This window comes from Bidens hawaiensis, unplaced genomic scaffold (assembly GCF_021521415.1).
Source record: "Bidens hawaiensis isolate Kalapana, Puna unplaced genomic scaffold, B.hawaiensis_p1.1 tig00025011_1, whole genome shotgun sequence".
In the NCBI taxonomy this organism is placed as follows: domain Eukaryota; kingdom Viridiplantae; phylum Streptophyta; class Magnoliopsida; order Asterales; family Asteraceae; genus Bidens; species Bidens hawaiensis.
Genome location: NW_027493975.1, coordinates 110,432 through 131,400, shown reverse-complemented (window position 1 = coordinate 131,400; position 20,969 = coordinate 110,432). Strand labels below are relative to the sequence as shown.

At 35.7% G+C, this 20,969-nt stretch overlaps 1 protein-coding gene across 1 annotated transcript; it reads left to right on the top strand.

Moving 5' to 3' along the window:
* The first annotated feature begins 1,093 nt into the window (after window positions 1-1,093).
* LOC143570601 (uncharacterized) lies at window positions 1,094-7,310 on the top strand. The gene is made up of 5 exons (XM_077056215.1): window positions 1,094-1,507; window positions 3,105-3,217; window positions 3,301-3,672; window positions 5,490-6,309; window positions 6,953-7,310. Exons 1-5 carry the CDS (start codon window positions 1,273-1,275, stop codon window positions 7,042-7,044), a joined length of 1,632 nt encoding a protein of 543 aa, XP_076912330.1. The 5' UTR covers window positions 1,094-1,272; the 3' UTR covers window positions 7,045-7,310.
* The last annotated feature ends 13,659 nt before the right edge of the window (window positions 7,311-20,969 follow it).

Sequence of the window (20,969 nt, the reverse complement as noted above, 5' to 3'; positions counted from 1 at the left end):
CTTTTTACGTTGTATATATAGTAATTTTAGACATTAAATATATGAAAACTACATAATAAATTAAACTTACATATGAAAAGCTTATTGCTTTTGCGCCTTTGCCTCGGTTTTAGATCATATTGTTTTTGTGTGCTTCCATCTTTTATGAAACCAAGTAATAAAGTAAATTGTATGTGTTCGATTTCGTTTATGATGGTTTCTCTTTTTAGGCGTATGTTTTGACTTGCCTAGCAAGTAGGCACTAGTTATAATTAGGCTATGTGTGGTGGGCGTGATGTTGGGCGACGAAGGGCAATTTACGGCGAGAACACCCCCCGCCCCCGGGGAATTGTGGGGAGATAAAGCCGGGGGGTGGGGGGGATGTATTTGTCGACGGTCTTCCTTTTTGATTATATTATTATAGTAGATTGTGTGTGGTATATATAAAAGTGTGTGTGTGCGTGTATTGTGCTATAACATCATTACATCTCAAAATCAAAAACTTATCGTTTGCTGACTGAGCGCCACATGATGTAAAACGCATATTTTATAGCCACTCCACTACACATAGCCTCGGTGATATAAAATTTGTTAGTCATTTACAAAAAAAGAATTTGAAAGTATAATATAATAAAACAATCCTAAAACATGGCCAGTTCTCTTATTTGCCATGCCCAACCGCCACAAACCTCTCAAAAATCAACACAAAGTCAAGCCTAACTATTAGATTACATTATTAACTAATATCTTGTACATTATAATACTACCCTCTTTTTAGGTAAAAATCACTTCTTATATGAATTTCTACATTTGTAACCCACTAAACACTTGACAAGTAAATGAATTGACATGTAATAACCCATCATCCATCCACCAATATCCAAGTGCCAAAAAAAGCATCTCACTTGTTCCTAATTATTTATCAACCTTTATCATTCAAATATAATTAATTAATAAAAGATTTATGTCAACTTCAACCCATATATCACGGCCTTATTTTCCTCATCCTTTGATATTATTATTTACAAAAACCGTTAAGAGTTTGAAAGTAAATAATAAAATGAGAAACATCACATTCACAGTCAGCCAAGCAAAGCACTATCACTTTCCTTAACACAAACTCTAAACAGTAAACACTTAAAAACTTAATAAAATTACAAAACAAACAAACAAACTCCACTCATACTCATCCAAACCCTATTGTATTGTGTTTCATCTGCAGCAGCCATGGACGCTTCAACCACCAGCAGCAATGCCGACGAAGAAGACTGAATCATCGGCCCACATTCTCCGATGGGAAAGTGGGAAGAGGACCCTGTTCCTGCTGACGTCACTCACCCCCATCCGCCTGCTCGTCCCGTAGACACCTGTTGTTCCTGTTGCGCTAGGGTTTCTAGATTCTTTCGCTTTCGATGTGTCATTGTTCTCGTACTTGGACTCTCCGTCTTGCTGTCGGCTGTCTTCTGGTTGCCGCCGTTCTTTAGGAGTCGAGATCACGGGGATCTCGATCTCGATTCGCATTATAAAGGTTAGGGTTTAGGGTTTGGTTGTTAGATTTGGATCCCTAATTGGTTGTAATTTGAATTGTGTAGGTTAGGGTTCAACTGGGTGGATTTGATGTTTTATTTGGATTAGATTTTTATTTAGATTTGGTTGTTTTTAGGTATGCAATGAGTGCGATATCGTTTTATGTTATGTTTTTGTCGCTTTATTTGATCGGTAAATAGTTAGATAGGATTTGCTCTAGTTATGGCTGGTGATTGTAATCTGTTAATTCCATGTTTAGAAATAGTAATGAAGGTTTCAACTTTGTGGTATTCTGCATTTGCTGAATATGCTTGTAATATACATTGAGAAATGGAATAGATGCGAATGTGTAGCTGGATTATCTTGTAGTTTACGGAGCAGTATGTTAGGCACTTAAAAGTTTCTTTTCGCGGTCTCTTTAGTCTTTAACGGCTAACGCCAACTGTCTTTGCCCAAGTGTCGAGAAAATAAAGGAATAAAGTAGCTTTTATCATATAGGCATATTTATGATAGTTTATTTTTGTGTAGATTACTTGGCTTAGTCTAGTAGATTATCTGGTCACATGACTAATGGATGTCCTGCTGATGTGGCATCGTTAGGAGTGTGACTTCGAGTCTTCTGTTTCTTTTCGCCACATCTAAATTAATATTGGATTCTTTTGAGATATACGGAGTGAGACATTGGCTTGAAATAGGATTATTGTATAGTTTTAATCATTTGGTTGATAATGTTGTCACAAGTTTTGGTGGAAAAGTGAATGTTATTAAATGGTTTGTTTTGCTTCAGTTAATTGAATTTGCACAACTCTTGTTGAAGTTTCTTTTTATTTTTCTCGCTTTCGGTCTTCTTTCTATCTTTTTTTTGAAATTAGATTTCTGTTTAGACTAGTTATTTTTTGCCAACTAGCTAATCCTCTTCTTGATTTTCAATGTGCGATTTTGTGTGTATATTTATGCACTTTACTGCATCTCCCTTGTAATTTAGTGTTTACAAATAATACGTTTGGCAAAATACATAATTAGCATTTCCAACGCGAAATAGACATCAAATGTCTGTAATGTCTTGGCCTTTCCCTTATCTTCCACTGCAGTTTGTGTAGAAACGGTTCGATAAAATTCCCCTATAAGACTCCACATTTAAAATGCTTATTGGCAAAGTCTCGTACTTTCTTTTTCAATGCAGAGTGCTTAAATAGTAACTTGCTTAGTAATTTCTATATGGAAAACAGCGGGGTCTAATTTCATGTTATGTGGTACCTTGGATTTAAACAAATATATCTAGGTGTATATAATCACATAATGTTAATTATTTAGCATTATTAAATAATCATTTTCTTTGTGACCTATGAAATGATGAACATTCCATAGGTATTAATATAAGCACATGCGAGAAAATAGAATTTATTATTATTATTATTATTATTATTATTATTATTATTATTATTATTTTTTGATAATTTCATTGTTCTTATAGTGCTTTATTTCATTTCATCCTTTCACCATCTTCATATGTAGTTGACATATAACTGATACTCTATCTCGTGGTACAAAAGTCAACCAAAATTCGATTATACGATTTTGACTTTTCCACTTTTCAGGTCATGATATAGTAGCAACTTTTATGGTTCAGAAGCCATTGTCTTTACTGCAAGATGATCTTCCACAGCTTGGAGGTGATATATTTGATGAATTAAGAGTTCCCACTACAAAGGCATGCTCTCTGTCTCTCTAGTAGCTTAGTACACACTGCCTTTCACTGTTATCTCATTTATTATATTATACTTGTTTCTTCAGGTTGTAATCATAAAAGCCGAATCAATTGACATATCAAACACAACCAAGATTATTTTTGGTGTAGATCCCGATGAATACAGTTCTAAGATTTCATCATATGCTAAAAGTTTAGTGAGAGATTCTTTTGTATCTCTTGTTCTACATCAATCCCCTCTTCGTTTGACCGAATCTCTGTTTGGGGAACCATCTTCTTTTGAGGTGCTGAAGTTTGTTGGAGGAATAACTGTTACTCCTGACCAGAGTGCATATCCGCTGCAAAAGGTTCAAATAAGGTTCAACTTTACATTGAACTTTTCTATTCAACAGATACTCGACCACTTTGGTGAGTTGACTAGTCAACTCAAATCAGGTCTGCGTCTTGATCCATATGAGGTAATAAACAATTCATTCCTCTTTTCATCTATGAAGATAACACACACAAGCACATGAATATGTATATATATTAATACTTATGTGTGTACATAACAAATACACATACATATATGTATGCCATTGACCAAGAGAAATTAATGGCTGAGACGGATGTAGGCTGCCACATAGGATTTTAAAGACTTCAAGGGTATTTTTGGATTATCCTACATTGTTGACTTGATAAGTTTCCTTTTTTTTTTGTTAAACTGTAATGAATTTTTCATACGCTCACATTTTTTTTTGAAAAAAAACATCATAAATCGAGCATTTTTATCTTTAATTCGAGTATGGTATTGCTGTATAGTGTTTTTTTTCTTAAAATTACAACGGCGAGTCAAAATTTTTTACAACAGTGGTCGAGATTTTTACAACAGTGAGTCAAGATCTATAGTGGTGAGTAGGGCTGTAAACGAACCAAACGTTCAGCGAACAGTTCGTGAAGCGTTCGGCTGGACGTTCGTTTACGTTCGTTTGTTCGTTTAGTAAATGAGCGAACAAGAACAAGTAATTTTGTTTGTTTAGTTAAATGAACGAACATGAATAGAGGTTGTGTTCGTTCATTTGTGTTCATGAATGTTTGGTAATGTGTTCATTTATGTTCGTTTACGTTCATTTTGTTTATGTTCGTTAGTTAAAGGTTTGTTTTATTTTTTTAAAATATTTTATTTGTAATAACCAACCTAACATTTAAGTTTTATAGTTTTATTGTTTATGTTCAGTTCTTTCATTAGTGGTTTGTTTTATAAAGTCTTGCTTTAACTAACAACAAATCTAATTTGTGCTTCGTTGGCATTATCAGAATAAAACCACCGATTGGGTGATTACTACTACTACTATTATTATTATTATTTCAAAGTGCTTAACATCATACTTAATTAAGGTGATTATGTCTAATGTTTTGGTTTGAATTAAGAATGTTTTTTCCCTTAAATAGTACATGTCCGTTTGCGGTTGTGAACCGTTCATGAACAAGTTCAATTCTTTAACGAACGGACATGAACAAGATTTCCCTTTCGGTTAGCGTTCATGAACCGTTCGTGAACAAATTTAATGCTAAGCACGAACATGAACAAAGCTTTGTTCGGTTCGGTTCGTTTACAGCCCTAACGGTGAGTCAAGATCTATAATGGTGAGTCGAGATCTATCCAATTTTTAAGTTTCCAAAAAGGGACTTTTTTTTACCCCTCATCCTTCGTACACATGGCAACTTCTGGTTACTTACACTTTTTAGGATTTTCCCTCCTTTTCAGAATAATCTCTGATAAGGTTTGATATGTTCTGATTGTAATTGGTTAAGTTTAGAGAAGAGAATAAGAAAGACAAAGGACCGAACGATTGTATTACGAAAACGTAAAAAAAAAGTTACCATAGATTCCCGGGCCTAGCCCTCTCTCACCGCATACGCAGGAGCCATGGCAATGCCATCTTAAACATAAACATAATCTCCTCTTATTAGTTATTGATACCTATTTATAGTAATATAAGTTGCACTTGACCCCCTCCCAAAATAGACATATGACATTTAGACTAGAACCTATCACTCTCTCTACACACACACGCACACACACACACATTAGGTATTTAGGTTATGCACTTTTGTATTTTGGCTAACATAGGTTTATGGTATGCGGATAGGAAACTTTGAGTGAGCTTTTTAATAGGTAATTGTAACTTTGTAATATCTAAAAAAAGGGAAATATAATTATATTGAGAGGTCTAGAAATTTAACCTACAAATAAAAATAATTTAATTCTTAAAAGTTGTCATCTACTTTGCAGAACCTACATGTTAGCTTGACAAATGCAAAAGGTTCAACAGTGGCTCCACAAACAACCGTGCAGTCATCAATTGTTTTGGCCTTTGGGACTCCATCAACCGCGAGGTCCAAACAGCTGGAACAAACCATCAAGGGTTCACCAACCAAAAACCTTGGTTTAAACAACACTCAGTTTGGTCGGGTCAAACAAATTAGTCTTTCCTCTTATTTTAACAGTTCTAGTGGCCGTGGAGGCGGCACTCTGGCACCTTCTCCAGCTCCACAACCTCATTCCTCTCCTCAACAACCCCACCATCACCACCACCACCACCACCATCATGATAAGCAATTTCCACCTGTAAAACCACCTTCACCATCAAAACATCCCCTTGCACCGCCACCTGCCGCCACCCCTGCACTGCCACCTGCCGCCACCCCTGCACCTCATAATATTCACAATGCAAAACCGCCAGACTGTCACCCGGGCTACCACAGGAAGAAGAGGAACATTAATAAGCATCCTCCTTTATACCCTCCTGTTTTTCAGCCGGCTTTTCCACCACATATCCACCCCTCACCACTACGGAGAAATCATCCGCCACCACGAGTACCTCCACCACCACCATTGTCGCCACCGCCACCACCATTAAGGCAACCACAGCCGCCACCTCCATCATTGCCGCCACCTATACCACCACCACCACCGCCGCCTGTATCTGAGATGACCCCTGCATCAAGCCCATTGCCAAATGTAGTTTTTGCACGCACACCTCCACCATCAAAAAGTGATTCTGATGCAGACCCACCTGACATAACGCCGTCAGGTTCAATTTTGCAATCTTGTAAGTTAATTAGGGTAAACTGTAAATGCAAGCTATTAACCTTTCATCAATATATGCAACGGGGGAGATTTATTACTGCAAGAACAAAAGACAAGCCTAAATTGTTTTTGGTTTTACATCAATGTTCATATTTTTAAAAACTTTTACTTCTTACATACAAATGGCTATGTTATGTAATATTGTACATAAAAAATCATTAAACTAATTGATTCATATGTTTTTTTTCTCTTTTCTTTTCAACGTGTACATATACATATGTAGTTTATTTGTAGGAAATATAGCTAAACATGATTTTCACATTCGCACACATGATTTACACCTGTATAGGTTTTATTGGTAAACGAATTTTGTTTATATACTTTTTAGAATGTTAGATGCTTAAACATTGCATTTCAACCATTTTCATGTATTTTGAGTTTTTTAAATATTGAAGAATAAATGATTTATTTTGTTCTTTTTGTACTTGCAAAAAATGTCTTCTTCGATATAATTTTACCAACAAAAATACCGATATTGTACATATTGGTAAAAAGTGAATAATGCATGCATTGATAAATGTTAATGATATAGTGTCTTGCTATTTACATGACTTTCAATAATTAAACACCTGGATCCGTTTTATGTTTGGCAGCATCAGCAGCAGCAGCAGTTGTAGCATGTGCAGGTGTGAGTTTGAGGGCGATTCCAGCGTTTCTAGCGGTGATGATATTAGAAAACATAATTCCTTTCAACTGAGACAATGATGTTGGAGGTTGTGCAAGTCGGGCAACAGAAGAGTGTGCCCTCGAAAGTCCTAAGTGGATATATAATTAATTGTTGTTTTGTGATTGTAAATATTCGAATTACACGTTGATGTTTTCAGGTCAAAGTCACGGAGGTGACAGGCCCTTGATAACATTGGCCCACCCCACTGCTGTGATTCTCTTCAACAAGTTAGAAGGGAAAACAAATGTACTACGTTTATTTGGCTAATCTATTCAAATGCCACTGAGTATGCTTTATTTCTTGAATCACAAAACTCATGGCTTTATTGGTGCACACTATGTATTTTCAAGGCTTGTTAAATCCACATATTCATTCTTTATAAACTTTATTTGTACGTCTTGTTTTGGTAAATTATAGTTTTCCTTCTTTAGGTTAATACAAATACAACTGTCACATACCCTTCTAAACTTATTGCACAGATCCTTCTTTATGCTAGATTTGGAGTCAACACAAGAGGGCATTTTAGCTCTTTTACCCTTCCCACTTTACAAACAATCAATACATATAGGTTACTTCTCTCGATCGCATCTTGAAACTGCCTCTTGACAACATTCATACCTTCATTTTTCAGTGATGTTCGTTGACATAAAGTAGAAGGTTTCACCATCTTTCTGTCGATGTAAAAGACATGATTCTCATGGCTTGTGGAACCTAAATCATATCCATAACAGGTCAATAATGACATACTTGTATAATAGCCAAATACTTTCACATGTTCCTCATAGAACCCAACATCATATCCGTAACAAGTCAACAATGACATATGCATAATAGCATACATCTTTTCACACGATATTATTTTACATGCTTTATCCTTAAATTGAACTCTCAACACAAATTTATTCTTTGTGAAGTAGCATGAACCCACCTTTGTCCTTGGAGTTTTCTGTTTATAAGTTCTTTATCACACTTAGTGGCTCCCCAAAATTCAAATTGTTCACAAGTGTACTTGTGTACAAAGCACCATCAAATCTAAGAAATCATCACATTCACATAAGTCCCACTCTACTAAGAACTTAAAACCCAAATTCAATGACCTTTTGCATCCTTGTTGATTTATGTTGCTTCCAATCACTCATAATCATTATTCCTGATGATTTAAGCAATTAGAACCATTAAAGTTCAACAAAATTTTAGGAAATCTCACTTGGGTTCGTTTGTTTGCTCAAAACTAGAGAACTTAAGAATGCGATGAACTGATAACATACTAAATGAATTTGTTTCGAACCGAATCACTCTAAGGGTTAGAAGGATCTTTAGGCAAAGTTATCTCTTTAGTTTCAAAGTGTAACTTGGATATCTCCCTGGTTCACATCTCCTTCATCAATACTCATACACACATAAAAGGTTTCTATAATTTATAATACATGGCTTCTTGTTATGGACTGAAAGTCTGAAACTATTGTAAGGTATGAGACTTGTCTCACATCGGTTATATGGCAATGATATGGGGGTTTATTAGTCAAATGGTTCCCTCAACTACCGGACTAGCTTTTTGAGTTGAGTTTTCTGTTTGGCTTGTATTACTTCTTCTCAAGTATCAAGGTTTTTAATTGAGAACTAACTTGTCCATCTACAGTCCCACAACTCTATTTTGGCATTTTGGTATATTCTTTTACATGTACTTTTATATTTGTTTTATATTTGTGTTTGTAGATGATAGAGTAACAACCAAGAGTGATAAAAGTTTAAATTAAAGCTTCTTTTTGAACTAATTTGCAGATAAAGAATCCAATCCCGTTGATATATTTCTTGAGAAGTAAAGTTTCTTCTAGTAGAAAAGGAATGTATCCACCTAGTGAAAATATTGTTTGAGGTTAGCAAGCGATACATGCTTAACTAATGAGAATAAATGTGAGCCACAAAGAAAGTTAATACGAGGTTGTTGGGTTTCGTCATTCGTGCATATGTTTTAGTAGATTTAACGACAAAAAAGACACATGCTTCGATCTTGATTTCCATCAAGATCGACCACGTCTGATTGCAATATATAAAAACCCAACAAACCATATATTAAAGTTGAACCTTTATATCTTAACAACGCTGCTTAAGTGAAATGAGAAAAGGCTAACCCACAATGTTCCAACGGATGCAGGTGCTAGCCACATACGTTTTGTGACCATTTATGATCAAACCTCATTGGCGGAGGTGGATTTTTAGAGTATATGGAGGGCGGGCCAAGGCCCACCGCACCGAAAATTCACCGAAAATTCTAAGTACCCTCACTTCACTTTTTGCATTAGTTATGGTTATCTATCACTTAACATTTCTCTATTAGATATTCCATTAAACATGAAATCTCACATATCTTCAATCATTTACTTTTTTGATCCATACTCAAAGTGGTAAGTTCAAACCTTGTTTGAGCATGACCATGCATTTAACACCAATTTAAATCAATGAGTGCCCATAAATGTCAGACGGCCACTTAAGGTTACAAACCCCATATTGACCACAAATAACTCTCAACATTCTTCGGTGGATCCCAACATTGGTGTTATGACTGTTTGGTCAATGATAACATTAAACCATGTCAAAGACCTACATCCATATAATCAAGTTCTAGTATGTAACTTAAGTTTTAGGATATAAATTAAGACAACCAGTTTAAATAGCTTCTTGTGACAATGATCCATGAAGTAGTTTTGAAGCGCCGGTTACGAGTATTTATTACTTATATGTGAATTTGGTTGTAACTCTGCCTCTATATATATATAAATATATATAGGGTGAGGTTAGAATAAGAAGTGAGTTATTTGTAAGAAGTGTGAGAAGTAATATCGGCAGTTGGATTTGATCATCTGATGGTGGATATTGTTAGTGTTTTTTGTTCGGTGTGTTTTATTTTTTTAAGGGTAAAAACCACTTCTTACACTTCTTAGGATAGTTTTACTTCTTATTTTAACCTTGCTCTCTCTCTCTCTCTCTCTATATATATATATATATGGGAAGGTTCATGTACATTTTGATCTTAACATGCATACGTAGGAAATAATGCCAATTTATTTAAAAATGCGAACGTAAGAAACAATACCAGCTACAATACCAATCTACATAAACAATGACTTATAATAACAAAGAAAAGAACCTAAAAGTTACAACAAAAGAATCAAAATCAAGAACAAAATAATAACAGCATATACCAGCAAATACTTATAACAGCAAAAAAAAACATCTAATAATAACAACAAAATATAAATAAGCAAATACTTATAACGTCTCATAATCGAAAATTAGCAAATACGAACATAATATAGCAACAAACTCCTATAAAAATGAACCTAATCATAACAACAAATTGGTTCTCACAATTTTCATGTTAAGAATAAAATGTATTTGATCCTGTTTCTATATATATATATATATATATATATATATATATATATATATATATATATGGTTAGTATCATTTAAGAACTCTAAAAAAGTTAATAACTCCTAGGAACTCTACACAACTAAACATTTTTTAATTTTTTATATATATTAACATTATTTAAGATTAGTTTATCATATTTTATATAAAAATTTTTGATTACATATATAAATAACAAGTTTACATATGTGTAAAATTTATGTACTAACTAATTTACATAGGTGTAAAACAAAACATAGATATGTATAAAAACTAATTTTCAAAATTGTAATCGTAAATATAGATATACAAAATGATGAAACTACACTCAAATAACATTAACATACAAAAATTTTATAAAAAACGTTAAGTTTCAATGGTTCCTTCAAGTTCTTAAATAATTTAACAGTTCTGTAATTATACTCATCATATATATATATATATATATATAGGGTGGGGTTAAAATAAGAAGTGGAGTTTGTCTAAGAAGTGTAAGAAGTAATCTGGTGCGTTTGATATGTTGATCTGACGGTGTATATGGAAAGTGTGTTTTTTGTTCGGTGTGTTTTATTTTAGTTGTGATGTGTTTTTTGTTCGGTGTGTTTTAATAGATATAGTGGTGAAAACACACTTTGTACACTTCTTAGGATAAATTTACTTCTTATTTTAACCTTGCTATATATATATATATATAGGGGAGGGTTATCCTAAAAATAAGTAGTTTCCTAGGAAGACTAGGAATAAATCATAGTCATTGGATCATGTTAATCAATGGTTGAGATTTAAAATTACAAAAAATCGTCATAGTTTTCTAGAATTACTCTTTCACCATTATAACCGATATAGTTTTCTAGAATTATTCTTTCACAATAGGTTTTAGCATCAAATGTCAAAATTCCATTGGTTCTTACCATTCCTAGGAAACAACTTCTTTTTATTTGAACCCTTTTCTATATATATATATATGATTTATTTTGAGAACCGTTTTGAGTTTTAAGAACTCGAAAGAACTCAACGTAACAACTTTTTAAAATTTTTTTTACACATGTGTAATACGTAAGTGTAAGTAATGTACAAAAAAATTACCGTAATATTTTACACATCACATCGACTTTTTACACATGTGTAACTAAAGTTTAAACTTGTGTAATCAACAAAAATCTTTATTCTCTCTCATGATTTATTTTTTAATCAAATTTAATCTTAGCCACACATTTCATATCATTTAATTAAATGTGTGGTCCAAAATTGAGTTCTTAAAGTTCTTAAAACTTATCAAGTTCTCAAAATATCTCTCCCATATATATATATATATATATATATATATATATATATACACACTAGTTTTTATCCCCCGTATTACGAGGGTTGTTTTATATTGTTTGTTCTAATATTTATTCATTTTTTGAATTTATATTTTTTTATTGTATGTAACATAATAATATATACTTATGTTTGATGATAAATTGTTTCACAAATAAATGAGATGTTATAACCCAGTTTAAAACTATATGGTTTTGATGAGACCCAAGACTCGTTTATTTTTTTTACTATTAAATTGTTTTTTTAATTATAAATAATATTTATGAAAGTTAATAATATACTTATGGTTTGATGAGGCCCAAGACCCGTTTATTTATTTTACTATCAAATTGGTTTTTAATTTAAACAATATATATATCTTTTTTAAAATAAATAAGATATTAATTTTTATTATATCTTAGTTTACAGGATTTTTACATCAATAATTTGGTGAGAATAATTTTTAATTTAATGAGATGTTATAACCCGTTTAAAGAATATCTGGGTTTGGTAAGACCCATACCCGTGAATTAGGGTCAAATGCATGAGAAGTCTTTATTCAAAAATCAAGCAAATTTGGTAACTCCAAAAAAAGGGGAGCGACCACATCGCGACACATAGGATTTTTATGTCTTCGTTTATATATATTATATATATATATATATACACTAGTTTTTATCCCCCGTATTACGGGGGTTGTTTTATATTGTTTGTTCTAGTATTTATTTATTTTTTTAATTTATATTTTTTATTGTATGAAAGTTAATAATATACCTATGGTTTGGGATAAATTGTTACACAAATAAATGAGATGTTATAACCCGGTTTAAAATCTACATGGTTTTGATGAGACCCAAGACCCGTTTATTTTTTTACTATGAAATTGGTTTTTTAATTATAAATAATATTTATGAAAGTTAATAATATACTTATGTTTTGATGAGACCCAAAACCCGTTTATTTTTTTTACAACCAAATTGGTTTTTTAATTTAAATAATATATATATATATATATATATTTAAAATAAATAAGATATTATTTTTTATTATATCATATTTTATAGGATTTTTACATAAATAATTTGGTGAGAATAATTTTTAATTTAATGAGATGTTATAACCCGTTTAAGGAATATCTGGGTTTGGTAAGACCCATACCCATGAATTCGAGTCAAATGCATGAGAAGCCTCCATTTAAAAATCAAGCAAATCTGGTGACTCCAAAAAAAGGGAAGCGACCACATCGTGACACGTATGTTTTTATGTATTCGTTTATATATATTATAGATATATAGGGGAGGGATATTTTGAGAACTTGATGAGTTTTAAGAACTTTAAGAACTCAATTTTGGATCACACATTTAATTAAATGAGTTAGAATATGTGGCTGAGATTAAATTTGATTAAAAAATGAATCAGAAGAGAGAATAAGTTTTTTTGTTAATTACACAAGTTTAAACTTTAGTTACACATGTGTAAAAAGTTGATTCGGTGTGTAAAAAATTACGGTAATTTTTTGTACATTACTTACACTTACGTATTACACATGTGTAAAAAAATTCAAAAAAAAAAAAAAAATTGTTACGTGGAGTTCTTTTGAGTTCTTAAAATCAAAGCGGTTCTCAAAAGAAATCAATCATATATATATATATGTAGAAAATGGTTCAAATAAAAAGAGAGAGTTTCCTAAGAATGGTAAGAACCAATAGATTTTTGACAAGTGGAATTACAACATATGGTGAAAGAAAAATTCTAAGAAACTATGTCGGTTATAGTGGTGAAAGAGTAATTATAGGAAACTATGTCGGTTTTTGGTAATTTTAAATCTCAACCATTGATTAAGATGATCCAATGGCTATGAGTTATTCCTAGTCTTCCTAGAAAACTACTTCTTTTTAGTATAATCCTCCCATATATATATATATATATATATATGAAAATCAACCAAGTCATTCACATTCCACAATAGTCTTAGTTTAGATTTATTTCCCATAAACTTGGTTGACTATATACGTTTACAACATACACTTTTAATTCTTGGATCGTGAACATGCTAATACTGAACACACCAATATTAATTCAAAAGGCAATAACCTTTATTTCCAGTAAAAAAAATGATTATGCTATATGTTCAGTATCGAGGTAAGGTAGCAAAAATACCTAAATAGGCAAATACTCATAAAAACTACCCGCGGGCGGAAGATGACTCCCTCAAAAGTCACCCACGGAACATTTTAAGTACCCGCATAACTTAAGTCAGAGGAGTATATGAATAAGTTCCAGAGACTATTTGCGGGATAACCCAGACGTCCTCAGAAGTCATCAGCAGGGAACTATTCCCACCCGCGAAGGTGACTAGAGGGTGACGTCAGAGGGACAGCTGTAATTAACTAACTTTCTTCTAAAAGATTTACCAAGATCTTTCATTGGGAAGTACGTGATGCAACAACCAGTTATAAAAGGACAGGTGGCGAATTTGTTATAACCGTGCACATGGCAATTGAGCACGTCCTATCATATGCGGACACGTGTCCAGGTTGTTACAAAGGCATCTTCTGGAAAAGGACAGCTGGACTAATAATATTCCCAAACCCGTCAGCTATAAATACCTTCGTCATCTTCACAAGGTATTTATTCACACTCTACTATTACTTAAAATACTTCAAGTACATTTCTATCTTTCAGAACAATACTTATTCTCACGCCGGATGGTGGTTACGGGAAGACCCCCCTCTTGTCCTTCCCGTAACGAGCTCACGGTGGCTGTTTTGCAGGTTTCTGTCATTGGACTTGAAGGATTGGGCTTGTATAGTTAGTTTGGTAATTATTTGACCCGAATCATGTGGACTCATTGATCTATCTCCTTAAGGATTAGATCCGTGTTTCTTCATTGGCGACATCCGTGCTTGTGCTAGAATTGTAAACGTTTTTGTTGTTTCAAACGATATGAGTCAATCTCTTCAAGGGCCGACGGAAACCCCAGCGGTAACTAGACGTTCTATTGGTGTCGTCGCACCTGGAGGTCCAACTCCATGTGATTTAGGACACGCAACGATGGAACTCACCGGAATCGCCCAGAACCAGATCTGGTAATTCTGCTCCGGCGAGACTTCATCGCCATAACCTCAGATCTGAAGGAGTTCAGTCTCCTGAAGAATGGTTGCGCCTGTAACAAGAGAACACTATAGCTGAATACGAACACATGATTTGTGAAGAACGAATTCGTGCTCGTACGTTAATTTATGATGAGATTCCCCTGAGATCTCCATCTCCCCCTCCAACAGTACAGAGGAGCCGGATGCGTGAGAGCCTCCGGACTGAGAGATTTTATGAGGAAGAAATTGGAAGGAGAGGTTGTGACAGAGATCACCCAGTTATGCGGGAGTCTTCCCGCAGTATTGAATACGACTAGAGCCATGATTCCAGGAGCCAGAGAGACCCGACGTATTGCCGTGACGAGTTTATTTACTTCAGCGGTGATAGTCAGGTCCACAGAAGAGAGGGAACTAGACGCCCCCCGCGATAGTTCGTCATACGGAGTATTACAGTGACGCGGAGGAAGATTTCAAAAAACCGTACCGCCCCAGTATTCGCCGAGAAGTCAAAGTTTATCCCGCGCATCGCCACGACTCCGTTCCCAGTTAACATGAAAATTCCTACTACCTTAGGGAAGTATAATGGAATGCCTGATCCAAGCGATCACTTACTTAATTTTATGGCAGTGAGAGGAGTTAGTGGTTGGACCCTCCTGTATTGGTGCCATATGTTCGCGTTGACGTTGACTGGGGTGGCTCAAGAATGGTTCGAAAAATTACCCGACGGACAGATTAAAAGTTGGGACGATCTGGTGGCTAAGTTCTCCTAACATTTTAGTCAGCAAAAGAAGCACACTCGAGATCCTTCTGAAATTTTAGACGTTGTTAGGAGGGACAATGAGTCTATCGAAGACTTCATTTCTCGGTTTAATGATGAAAGTTTAAACATCGGAGGAATCAATGAGGTTATGCTGAGAGGAGCCTTTAGCAAGAATATGCGGAATAATGCCTTAATCCGTTGCTTAACCGACAAAGATGGAATGCCTAAAGCATGAGACTAGATAATGTCCGCCGCGAAATTTTTCGCGAGGACATAATAGACTTTGGGATTTGAAAGTCCCAAACAAGCACCGAAGGTGGAATTTAAAAGTTTGTGGATGAACAGGTCAGCCAAAGGATCAATTTGGTCAAGACTTCAACCTCCTGCGGAAGCTTCAAAGCAACTAGACGCAAGAACACTAATCAGCAACAAAAATAAAGCGAGTACTTTCACGCAGAATACTAATAGTTGGACTCCATTGACAAAGACTCCTTCAGAACTCTTAACCACAGAGAACGCGAATTTCAGGATACCTCAACCGCTCATGAAGAGAGCATTTCTCAATCCCAAGAAGCATTATACGTTTCATGATGACATCGGTCACAACACAGATGATTGTGTCACCTTGAAGAATGAGATCGAATCCGCGGTTAAATCTGAAAAGTTGGAACATTTAGTAAAAAATGTAAGGCAAGGGAATAACAAACCTTCCGCGCAAGTCAATCTTGGCCCTCCTAAAAAGCAGGTCAAAGATTTGAACGTTCATATGATTCAAGGAGGACGAGTCAGTGGAAACAAAAGGAAAGAGTTTGATGAGAAAGAATGAAAAAGTGAACCCGTAATTTTCCCGCGGGTTAAAGGGGGTCCATGTAACAAGAATCCGCTGATAATTACCGCCCTGATCGGTCACTACCGATCACAGTATGTTTTCTTTGACGCTGGAAGTACGTCATATATAATGTATATATGAACAATGTTTTGAGCAACTAGATGAGGAAGACAAGGCGAGGTTGAAGCCAATTCTTGCGCCGGTGTCCGGCTTCGGATATGAAGTGATGCATCCGCGTGAGGTGATTTATTTTCCCGCTACACTCAGTGATGGAATTCACTCACGAACTGAGGATGTTGAATTTCTGGTTTTACCAGCCAAGTCAAAACATGATGTTATATTGGGATTTTAATGCTCATCCGTCCATAACTCATAGTGCGGTAGGAGTTCCAACACGCACCGGAGTAGCAATCATCCACATAAACAGACATTGTTTCACGACAGAAAGTTCGAAACCAAGTAAAACACCAAAGCAAGCGGAAAGAACCGAAGCAGAAAAGTGAGTGTTGAATAAGAAATTTTCAGATCAGACAGTCACGGTTGGACCTGCTATCTCTGAGATAGTAAGGACGTTTTTGAAGCAATTTTTAACAAGAAACATGGACATCTTCGCTTGGAAACCTACTGGCATGACATGTGTTCCGAGAAGGATTGCAGAACACAAACTGTGAGTGAATCCAGCATTCACCCCAGTGGTCCAGAAAAAACGAAATATGGGTCCTGAGCAAACGAAGGCTATGAATGAGCAGGTTCAAGATTTATTGAACACTGGGATCATTCGAGAAATTCGGTATCAAACATGGGTGGCGAATCCGGTAATTGTTCCCAAAAGCAATTGAACATGGCAGATGTGCATTGATTTCAAGGACCTCAACAAGGCTTGGCCGAAAGATTGTTATCTGTTGCTAGAGATTGACTTGAAAGTTGACGCGGTGACTCATTTCAAGTTCAAATGCTTCTTTGACGCTTATAAAGGTTATCATCAGATATACATGGCGGCATACGATGAGGATAAAACCGCATACCGCACTAATCAAGGCACGTTCTGCTACAAAATGATGCCTTTTGGGTTAAAAAACGCGGGTGCCACTTATCAGCATTTGATGGATGAAGCCTTCAGTGATCAAATCGGACGTAATTTGGATGTGTACATGGATGATTTGGTAATAAAAATTATAGAGGAAGATCAGATGTTGCAAGATATAGAAGAAACATTTAACACCTTGAGAAAGATCAATATGAAATTTTAATCCCAGCAAATGTTCTTTCGGGATGGAGGAAGGAAAATTCTTGGGCGTGACTGTTATGAGCGCGGGTTACAAGGAGAACCCAGACAAGGTCCAGGCAGTCGTCCGCATGCCTTCACCTTCTTCCCTCAAGGAAGCGCAAACACTGAATGGTAGATTGGTGGCCTTGAACAGATTTCTAGCCAATCATGCGGCTAAATCTTTCCCTTTTGTGTCAACATTGAGAAACTGTTTAAAGGAAGCACATTTCAAATGGACCACAGAAGCAGAACCAACATTTTTGGAAGTTAAGAAGTGCTTGATGGATTTGCCTACGCTGACTGCACCGCAGGCGGGTGAACCATTGACTTTGTATCTGTCAGCATCCGACATCGCCATTGGGGCTGTACTGTTAACTGATAGAAAGAATATCCAAACGCCAATATATTATATAACCAGAACATTGACGGACGCGGAAACCAGATATTCAATGCTTGAAAAATTAGTGTTGGCACTAGTCTATGCGGCCAGACGCCTCCGCAAATACATCCAAGGGTATCCAATCAACGTACTGATTGGATACAAATTAAAGAGCGTATTGAGCAAGCCAGAATTGTCCGGACGATTAGCTAAATGGGCTATCAAGTTAGGAGAACATTCGATTCAGTACAGACCTCGACCCGCAATAAAAGGCCAGGTACTGGCAGAATTTGTCACAGAAGTTCCGTAGAACAAAGAACAAGAACGCCTGATTGAACAACAGACTCCAATACCTCCTGAACGAGACCAGGTGAAGGGTCAGGTGTGGGCCTCAGATTGGTTAATCCGGAAGGCCATGAATTTACTTATGTCATCAAGTTGGACTTCAAAAGTACCAATAATGAGATAGAGTATGAGGCTTTCTTGGCAGGTTTACGGATAGCCAAAAACTCGGTGTAAAGCATTTAGAAGCACGGGTAGACTCGATGTTGGTAGCAGACAGATCAATGGAATATATGAGGCAAAAATGATGTGATGGCATCGTATCTTTCACAAGAAAAAGATCTTATTCACCAGTTCTTATCTTGCAAAGTCATTCAAATTAAAAGAAGTGAGAACAAGTCCGCAGATGCTCTGAGTAAATTGGCTTCAACAAATTTTGAACATTTTGCAAAAGACATCCGCGTCGAAGTATTATATTAACCTTTAATCCCGCAACATCAAGTAATGGTCATTCAAACAGGAGTTGAGTCTTGGATGACACCAATTCTCGCTTACTTAACATCTGGAATATTTCTGGAAGAAAAAGCAGTGGCCCGAAAAATCAGACATAGAACCTTGAATTATCAAGTACAAGACGAAATTCTATACCGCAAGTCATTCCTTGGTCCACTCCTGAGATGCTTGGACGCTAAGAATGCAAATTATCTGATAAGAGAAATGAAGGCATTTGTGGTCTTCATGCGGGTCCAAGGATGGTTGTGGCCAAACTCATGAATGCGGGTATTATTAGCCGGGAATGCATATGGACGTAGTAAAAAATATCAGAAAATGTGACTCATGTCAGCGCCATGCTCCCAATACCCTAAGACCAAAAAACGAACTAGTGCTGGTAACGTCCACATGGACGTTCCAGAAATGGGCCATTGATATCATGGGTCCATTACCAGAAGCCTTGGGACGCGCCAAGATCTTGATCGTGGCAATTGACTACTTCACTAAATGGGTGGAGGCTAAGCCGGTAGCCTCCATTACTACAGCCAGCATCAAGAAATTCCTGTGGGAGTTCATCATTTGCCCTTTCGGCCTCCCGCAAGAATTGATTAGTAATGGAACTTAGTTTGTGGACGGTGGGCTACAGGTGTGGTTAAAAGAACTTCAAATCAGCCAAGTATTCACGCTGGTGGCTTATCCGCAAGCGAATGGTCAAGTAGAGAGGGCCAATAGAACCATCAAGGACGGAATCAAATCAAGACTGGGTACCAAACGAACAAGATGGGTGGATGAATTGCCTCATGCGCTCTGGGCTTTCTGTATACCCAGAAGAAGACAAGCAATTCATAAAAACCGTTCAGTTTGACATATGGCACTGAAGCTATGATCCCGACTGAGATAGGGATTCCATCCGCAAGAATGCTGTCCATTGATAGAGGAGTTGCGGTTGAACTTAGATCTTCTTGAAGAAAGGCGAGAATTGGCATTTATCCGGGAGCACAATTTCAAACGTCAATTGTAGAAATATTATGACTCAAGGGTTCAGAAATGCAATTTTTATGAGGGAGATTTTGTCTTCTGCAATAACAAAGCATCAACACAAGAATCCTTAGGCAAGTTGGCTCCCACTTGGAAAGGACTTTATCAGATAAAATAAGTATTACGAAAGGTGCCTACAAGTTAGAGAAACTCGACGGAACAAGAATCCCAAGGACGTGGAACATTGCTCAACTCAAAAGGTGTTATATGTGAAAGCCTCATTTTAATATCGGTATGCGTGCCACCAATAGACAACTGTAAACGTGCATAACACTTCATGTCAAAGTATTTCCTTGTAAGATGGCCTGCGTGCCATTTCTATTTGAGCAATCATTTAGCCGCAATATATTTTATGATCAACATTATCTTTGTTTCTGACCTGCGTGTCAAATTAAACTATTCCTGGCCTGCGTGCCAGAAGTGACCTGCATGTAAACTTAAACTACTCCTGGCCTGCGTGCCAGAGGTGACCAGTGAGTCACTAAATTAAAATAATAATCCCAAGTAATCTTTATTGATAAACAAGAAGATCCTAAATCTAACACTTATATTATTCATAAGACAAAGTGTAAAGGAGAAAAACTTCTTTTATTAAATCAAAATGAGATTACAAAAAGAGGATGATTACAAAACATAGTTATATCTATTCTGAGGATCTTGAGCGGTTGCATCTTCTGGGCCTTGGGTTTGGGTAGGAATATTCGGTTTGGGAGAGGTTGGAGGAGTGAAAGGCGTATCTTCTGATGACTAATAAATATCCTCAAGTTTGAGCTGAAGCACATGCTTGGTAAACAGGTATGCTAGGTTGAGATCAGTGTGAACTTTACAGATAGAGACATCTTGTCATTCCATTATCTCTTGATTATAATGGAACTTTTTGAGGATGTGTAGTCACCTTGATTCTTTTAAAATTCACCAATTTCTTGAAAACTGTTGGCATGATGATTAAAAAGCATATAAATAGTTAAGATGTATATAAATGATACCTGTTGTATGTGTTATCGTGCCAAGATATTATTGTAGTATGCATACGTAAAAATGTGCTACGGTGTCCAAAATTGTATTACATGTATGTAATACATTTATTAAAAGTTGAGAA